This window comes from Danio rerio, chromosome 13 (genome assembly GCF_052040795.2).
Source record: "Danio rerio strain M-AB ecotype USA chromosome 13, GRCz13ab, whole genome shotgun sequence".
In the NCBI taxonomy this organism is placed as follows: Eukaryota; Metazoa; Chordata; class Actinopteri; order Cypriniformes; family Danionidae; genus Danio; species Danio rerio.
Genome location: NC_141033.1, coordinates 45,354,531 through 45,363,410, shown reverse-complemented (window position 1 = coordinate 45,363,410; position 8,880 = coordinate 45,354,531). Strand labels below are relative to the sequence as shown.

Sequence of the window (8,880 nt, the reverse complement as noted above, 5' to 3'; positions counted from 1 at the left end):
AAACAATAATTAACAATGTGTTTTTTTAGTTCAAACAGTTAAATTTTTTGTAATAAAACAGTGGTGACAAGCGGTACTCAAAATGTTTTTAATATTTTACTGTACAGCCAATAGAACCACCATTCATTTTTAAATAGGTCAGAATTCGTCACCAGAACAAACCCAACCCATTTGGAAAGAGAAGAACGCAAAAAAAGATGTTTAAAAACCCAGGAAAAACAGTCAAAACGAACCCCAGTTTAAGTTATCTCACTAGCAAGGCTGTCTGAGCTGAGGTTTACACTGAGGTTTTGAAAATGTAATGAGTCTGACGCTTCCTGTGTACACGCGCAAAACAACAGACGAGCGTCAAAAACGCCTTCAGAACATCAGTCTTCTACTTCTTTTCCGCTTTTGAGCTGTTTCTGAGTCAAAAGAGCGAAAGACTGTTTGTTGCCCTTAAATTACAGGCTTAGGACCACGCCTGTGTTAGGAGGAGGAGTGGGTGAAGGCGTACAAGCAGAAACATTTTTCTGTCAAACTTTACAGCTGCAGAAGAGAAAAAGTTAGAAAATGTCCGGCGTGGCATCCACACTCGCCAAGAAGAGAGCCCTGGCGGCTGGCTTTGGGACGAACTCCAATGCCGTGAAATACCTGAACCAAAACTTCGAGACTTTGAGGAGTGAGTGCCTGAGCCGCGGAGAGCTTTTCTGTGATCCCGCTTTCCCAGCCGCTCCCGAGGCCCTGGGCTTTAATGAACTCGGGCCACGGTCGTCAAAAACCAGAGGTGTTGAGTGGAAAAGACCTGGGGTGAGTTTCTGTCTAAATCCACATCTAAGTGCTGTTTTGTTTATCCAACTGTTTACTCATCTATTATTGTTGCATGAAGAAGGCATGGTTCAACCAGAAATGGAAAATTTTACTCACCCTTTAATTGTTTCAAATCTTTATGAGAGCCTTTCTTATGTTGAACACGAACATAATAAGCTGAAAATATGTAACCATTTGCTTTCATAGTATTTGTTATTCCTACCATGGATGTCAATGGTTACAGATTTGCAGCTTTTTTTCTAAATATAACAAAACAGAAGAAACTCAAAGGTTCCTTGAAACTCAAAAAACCTTGCTGTCCTAATATTTTTAGTTCAATCAGATTGAATTTTCTAGTCATCTTAACTTACATCAATCAAACTGAGTAAATGTTTGAAGGTAAACTTTGTATAACTTTAATAAAATGTGTTGAAACTTGATTAACTTATTAAATTAGGTTAAAGCAACATACAAATATTTGTTGTCTTGATTTTTTTGTTGTTAATTTTTTTTACACTGTGAGTAAAGTGAATAAATGTTCATTTTCTCTGCACTGTAAAAAATATATGATTAATTGGTCCTGACAACATATGTTTTTAGGTCAGTGTAACTTATTAAACTAAGTTAATCATGTTCTAACTTAATTTTATTAGTTATGCAAGCTGTTTTAAGTCAGCTTAACATAATATAAGTTCAATGGACTTATAAGGTTAATTTGATTCAGCTTAAAAATTTAAGGCAACCAGGATTTTTTTTACAGTGTGTATTACTAATGTGATGTTCAAAGCACTATATATTTGCACACATGACTCATCTCATGAGTATGTGAGTGATAAATGGTCACCATTGAGCATTTTAGTTTGGATAAACTTGCTTAATGTTTTTACACTCTTCTTGCAGCAATTGAATTCCAGTCCGGAGTTCATAGTCGGAGGAGCTACAAGAACAGATATTTGCCAAGGAGCTTTAGGTGAGTAAACGATACACAGCTATGTGCAATTCTGACAGATTTAAAAGTCAATAAGGTGTTCCTTATCATGAATGACCAGGAATGTGCAATATTGCAATATTTAAAGATTTCTTGAATTGATTTTTGAATTGAAATCCCCTTTAAACATGTGGAAACATTTTAGGAAGCACACCCAAAAGTCTGTGAGTATCCCGTTCTACTCATTCAAGTTTGCATGCCCTCATAATTGAATTCAATTCAGGCTTATTTGTATAGCGCTTTTCACAATAATTATTATTTCAAAGCAGCTTTACACATTATTGCATTACAATCAAAATCAGAAAAGTTAAGGTATCAGTTACCATAACTTTATTAATTGCTAATAACTTTAACTAATTAACTAGTAACTAATTAGGCTCACACAGAATCTGTTCGGGCAGAAATCCAAAGAATTCCGCAAAGTTTATTTATTTACTAGTGTAAATGTGTGTACATTTATTTTTAATTTTTAAAAACTTTTTTATTGTAGAAGAAACACTTGAAATCTAGCATGAAAATACACATTTTACATTTTATGTGTGTACATTTATATTGATTCAGCTTTAGAGTAATTTCAGAAATATTATTGACTAACATGAACATGTTCATTTGATTTATTTACAATAGAGTTTGTAAAGTAATGTCTGTCTTTTAGTAGATATATTATATGAGAAACTTGCTTTGTTTACCAAATAAGTGGATCTAATTGGATTTGCATTGTAAACATTAAATAATTTGTTGTTATTTTTTATTTCATATATTAAGTTTTTAGTTACAATACTCCTGATATCCTTCTGCATAAATCCGCTAATTTTTTTACAAAATTCTGCACAGAATTATCAAAAATGTCCACAGATTCTTTCTCACCCTAATAATTAAAGTATAGTTATTATATATACACATAGTTAAGTTGCAGATAGGTCTATATGTACATGTTCAGTGAAGTGTGTTTGTGTATTAAGTGTATGTGAATTACGCTGCTGTCTAATAAAGAGACTAGTTAAACACACATCAGAGAAGTCTTTGCACCACTGCTTTTCAGCTCCTCTGTTTGTTTTTCCCAGTTTTGCAATGAATCTGTTGAGCCGTATGGAGAAATCGTCTGTCTGTGCTCATAATAAAGGGTGTGATTTTTTAACATTGCATAACACAGTATGTGATAGCCTCTGCTTCACAAGGCTGCCTATTATTTTACATCTGACTCTGCATTGACTAGCAACTAGTGGGAACACATTGTGTAAATAAGTATTAAGTGCTTCTTTCTTTGTAGATTTTGCTTCAATTGTTATATCTGTTTTTTTATTAGTTCAGTTATCTGCATAGGTGTTACTGTAATACATGTAGTCTTGTTAAACTCTCTAGAAAGTAATGCATTAAATTAAATACACTAGTTTGAACTCAGACCAATTCATTCTTTAGTAATGAGAAATACTATTTGAAGCAACACCCATTTTAGCCTGTCGGTTTTAACTGTTGCCATGGTAGCACTTTCAGTGTTGTTGCACATCATACTATCATCAGGAACATATTGTCACAACTGTATGAAAGATGAATCATTAGCTGAAGAGGAAGCTGTGTTTTTTTCATAACCGTGAGATATAAGCATTTCGAAGCATTATCAGCTGACATGTTGGGGAGGAATTTGAAGGACAGTTTGTTTAGAGGCAGCCAGCTAAACTGAGTTGTCTTTGTGAAGACTGGAATGCTAAGGATTTTGGGCAAGACAAATCGTGTAGGCCTTCAACAAACCACTGGAGGATAGAATCTCAGTGTTTGGGAATCTTAAAGGGATAGTTAACCACAAACATGAAAAGAGTATCATCATTTATGCACTGTTATGTCATTCCAAAAAAGCTTTGTGGTACACAAAAGAAATAAAAAATAATTATGTAGTTTACAAGATTAGACTGAGGTCTTCAAGTTGTATTGTCTTTGGATCGAGCACATTAGCTCATGACTTTGCATCCTTAATGTATTATTTGTTTTAATGCCAAAGCATGAATCTTATCTTGTATATAAATCATCTAAGGAGACTATGTGGAGGCAGTCTAGCTAGAAAATCTAAGTTGTCTATGATGCATGAAATAAATCCTCATGCAAAAAGTAATGTCAAGGTGTCATGCTAAGAAAGAAATGGATTTATTTAAACTATAGTTGTCACGAAATGAGGAATGATCACAAAATGCAAAAATCCAAGTGCAGCAATTTATTAACAAAAAAGACAAAGGTATCCAAAAAGACAGATTTCCAAATCTTACACAGAACTAGAAGCAAGATAAAAAAACTAGATGACCAGACGAAGTAACTGGCAAAAATCCAAAAACAGGTAAATACAAGGACAGGGTAGGAGTGCTAACAAGTGCTAACAAAAACGAACACAAACAGGAATCCAAGAATAATCGTAATATAAAAACTATATAACCAGACAAACATACCAGACGTGAAGAACTAACAAAATCCTAAGGCAACTAAAACAGAGGACAAGAGGGTTTATAAAGACAGGACTAAATTAACAAACACAAAACAGCTGTAACATAACACAATCAGTAATACAAAGGATTATGGGAAATGAAGTGAAACTACAAAACAAACTAGTGCCCTCAAGTGTCCAAACTAGGGCACTGCAACAGGTGTGACAATAGTCTCACATTTTTTCCAGTACTGGGTTGCAGCTGGAAGGGCATCTGCTGTGTAAAACATATGCTGGATTTGTTGGCGGTTCATTCTGCTGTAGCGACTCCTGATAAATAAAGGGACTAAGCCAAAGGAAAATGAATGAATGAATAGTCTTGCATATAGACATCTATTTAGTTTGTAGTTGGTTATAATACCTTTATTTAGTACTTCTAACTTCAGTACTACACCAATACTTCATCATAGGTTAGGGCTGGGCAATTAATTAAAATGAAATTGCAAACACAGTTGAGCAAAGCTGCAATTGTCATGTATATCTTGTACAGAGAAGCACAGTTCGATGATCATTAGTAAATATCCTCCGAAGGCCAGAGGGCGCTCTTATGCAGAAATGCTAAACACCCACAAATAAAGTGGAGGAACTATGCCCTCACCTTTTAGGCTAATCAGCTGCTAGCATGAAAATAAAATCCCTATAAGATTTTCTCATAGACTTTTCGAAGAATGCAAATAATAAGCTCTGTGTTCAAACAGTTCATTACACTTGCACGTTGTGTCCAATGATGATGTCTTCACCACCCTGTTACAGATAGCTTTTCAAGCTTATTTTTAGAAATTTGATCCATGACAAAGATGTACTCACTCAGATTATTATATTATAATCCACGCTATATATTATAAACTAATGAATATCCAAGAACACATAGACCTAAGTGCCTTTTGGATAGTTTTTTACATGGGAAATACATTTTGTTTTGCTTCACGGTTGCTGTAAAAGTTTTAAAACTGTATGCATAAATGTGCCTACATAGTATTATCAAAGACATATTTACATAAGTGTATCGCTCGCGTGCATACAACCCGCTTACCTTAGTAACACAGATGACAGAAATGAGGCGTAAGGGACAGGTCTACATGCCTGCAAGTTCCATCATGGATAGAGAACAACACTCAATATTCTTTTTTTGTCACAAAGTACAGCGAAAAGCAGCCCATACAGTTACATGCTATACATTTTAAGGAGGAGTGTGAATATATCAGTTATAACAGAGTTAAATGTGTTTAGATGAAGAAAAAAAAAAACGGAAAATCAACTGATTACGTTAAAATGACAGTTAATATGTATTTTTACACATTTATTTACACATTTGCATTACTGAGAGCAGGAAAGAGACAGACTGCACTGGTAAGGAGTATCATCATAATATTGTTTAATTATAAAGGATCAACAAATGAATCTGTCTCGATGGTCTTTACAAGTGAAGGAATTATCTACACATAATATGAATTACCAATTAGAAAAATACTACAAACTTTAAAATACTATTCATGAAAATACTTAAATAACAGACAAATCCAAATGCCCAATGCAAACGGGCTGCGCACCAGACCAGTTTAGCTGGATGACCTACAGTATGAACACTGCCTGTAGTCCCATTTAGTAACTTGATAGCAACCATCTTTTAAAAAAAGCATAACCGATTTAAAAACAAATGTGATGTAAATGTGATTTGTTTTATGTGGTAGAATAAAACGTTAAAGTATCTTGAGTTTGTTAGCCACAAACCTTATTTAAGCAATTTAACCAAAATCCCATTCAAAAAACCCATTGATTTTGGGACAAGGGAACTGTAACTGCTAAAATGCTAACTTGCTTTTAGGTTTTTGCATACAAATTGAAGTCATAGTTCCTCCACTCCATAAGAAACCCAGACAATCTCTATAACATTGCATTATAGACAGAAAATCTTACTCCTTTTATTGATTCATCATAAAAATCATTCAACCCAATCATTTAGATGATGAATTTACAGTCCTCTGCATAATTGAGTACACCCCATTTTGAAAATAAATATTTTTTTATCCATTTCAGTGAATATAGGCAATATTTTTTGGTGCATTTAAACGAAACAGATTTGTTAAACATATATATTTATAAAATAATATTTAAGTCGCCAAATATATTTAGAAACTGAAAGATACCAACAAAATTTTGAAGTAAATTTGTAAATTTTTTGCTTCTCTTGATTTTTCCTCTTTTATTTAAATTTGTATTTAATATTTTTCTATAACAAATGAATTTGGCTGCACTAGTTTTTGAACCGTTATCGTACGTTTTTTTGTTAGATAAGCTCCAGATTTGGCTTCAGTACTGACTAATCTAATATGCACAAATATATATTGTATAGCTTCCTATTAAAAATATGAATTTAAAACATAGATTTGTGAGGGGTGTACTTATATATTCATTGCACTGTATTTCAAACATTCGGCTGAAGTTATATGTTTGGAGATAAAACATGTTATTAAATGTGGTATTTTCACACAGAGCCATAGTTCATAGAGAAGCTACACAAACAGCTGTCATTATCACAGGACGATTATCTCAATGCCATTATAGTCTGAATAAATTGGATTTGTTTTAAATACCATTTTTTTAAAATGCTGCTCCATCTGAAAACATTCTGAACGTTTACTAGAAGAACAAGTATGCAAAACATGCATGATTTGATTAATTACCCTGCTATATGTTACATGTGAACGTGTACAAGAAGTACTGGCCTCAAGCATTCAACATTTAGCCCTTTTACCGTCTCAGTTTTATTAAGATTAACATTTGTAATCGCTTTGCAGTTGTTAATTTATTCTTTTAATGTCCTTAACATCAAGTATGCTTTCTTTCTGCAGGTGATTGCTGGCTCTTAGCAGCCATCGCCTCTCTGACCCTTAATGAAGACGTTTTGGCTCGTGTCGTACCATCCGATCAGGGATTTGGGCAAGACTATGCTGGAATTTTCCACTTTCAGGTAAACACAGTGCAAATGAATGCCGTGTTGCACTTGGATATCTTGTGAAGAGAAAAATGTAAATAACTAAAGAGAGATAGCATCACATTTTAAGGAATGAAGGCTTGCTACAAGCTTGTTAAAGTGATAAAGCTTGTTTGATAAGCTGTTTTAAGCTTTGTGATCTGGAAGTTGCTTGAGTCTTGTCGGGGAGGGTTTTTAGTTGGTTGATAGGCTAGTTGGCTTTTAGGCAGACTTGTCATTTAATGGGTTGGGTTGGTGGAATTCTTTAGGACAGGAAGTCACATTGACTCATAATAGACGGACAACAGTGATTCTAGAGGATGTGTGCTCAGTTCCTTTGTGTGTTGTATTTGTACTTACTGAATTTTTAAATTGCACCTTTTGCTAAGGTACTAAACAATTAAAGCCACATTATGTAAGTTTTTTAAATATATAAAAACCACGAGAACAGTCTTATATATTTTGCTTGTGTACTTACATTATCATGAATGTTTCAATGCATGTTCATATCCAGAAAATTAGAAATTAGAAATTAAAGGAGTGATATAGAGTGTTTGTAATCTTGCTAATGACATCACACACCCTTGATTTCCAGTTTGGTTATATAGAAAACAGGGAAACAAATAATTATGTAAATTATAATGAGAAAGGCGACACAGTGGCGAAGTAGGTAGTGCAGTCGCCTCACAGCAAGAAGGTCGCTGGTTCGAGCCTCGACTGGGTAAATTGGTGTTTCTGTGTGGAGTTTGCATGTTCTCCCTGCTTTTGCGTGGGTTTCCTCCGGATGCTTTGGTTTTCCCAACAGTCCAAAGACATGCGGTACAGGTGAATTGGGTAGGCTTATCCGCTGCTTAAACATGTGCTGGATAAGTTGGTGGTTCATTCCGAAAATTAAATGAATGAATGAAATTCTAATGAGAATAATTATGTTAATATGTTTTATATGTTTTATAAGAATCACAATATGACAAAACCTTAAAATGTTTTCATTTTGATAAAACAGCATTACTTTGCTTTTTGACCATGTGATGACAAGCAGAAGAACTGGAGGCGATGGACTGGGGCATAATAAAAGCTTCATGGATTTCAACCTTAGGTTCTGATCACAGTTTACTGATGGGCCTGAACATTTTTTACGCTGTGCGCCTCACATTTTAACCGCCTTTGTGCCTCACTTTTTTTTTTGCTATTGCGCTCTGTGCCCCTGCAGTTACCCCTGCAATAAAAAAATTCAACTCTGAGCGGAAAAAGCAAACTAAAGTCCTTTTTCATTGCCCAATCAAATAAAAGCAGAGGCGGGGTTTCCAATAAGGTGACAGCAGTAGCATATTAGTATATTTAGTATAACTGTGTGATCACAAGCAGAAGAACTGGAAGCGATAGACTGGGACATGATAAAAGCTCCATGGCTTTCTACCTTTAGAGGCTGATCACACCGAATACTATGAGTTTCAGCTGAGTGTGTGTGTTTGTGTGTGTGTGTGTGTGTGTGTGTGTGTGTGTGTGTGTGTGTGTGTGTGTGTGTGTGTGTGTGTGTGTGTGTGTGTGTGTGTGTGAGTGTCCATATTATTGTCAGCTGTGGCAGGATATGATGAGTGCAAGGAGTTCTGGGAGATGGAGTTACAGGAAGTAATCTCCAGCGGAGAAAACACAGCTGGC

The 8,880-nt window shown here is 34.8% G+C and overlaps 1 protein-coding gene across 4 annotated transcripts in view; it reads left to right on the top strand.

The window, feature by feature from the left end:
* The first annotated feature begins 467 nt into the window (after nt 1-467).
* capn2a (calpain 2, (m/II) large subunit a) overlaps nt 468-8,880 on the top strand; it is a 30,241-nt gene continuing 21,828 nt past the window's right edge. For 3 of the 4 annotated variants that reach the window (XR_015505121.1, XR_015505120.1, XR_015505119.1), the window contains exons 1-3: nt 531-789; nt 1,690-1,759; nt 7,100-7,218. Coding sequence is in view for 1 of the 4 variants with exons in the window: in NM_001013501.2 (NP_001013519.1) it covers nt 553-789; nt 1,690-1,759; nt 7,100-7,218 (426 nt within the window). In the remaining 3 variants the exon portion in view is untranslated. 4 annotated transcript variants of the gene reach the window in all.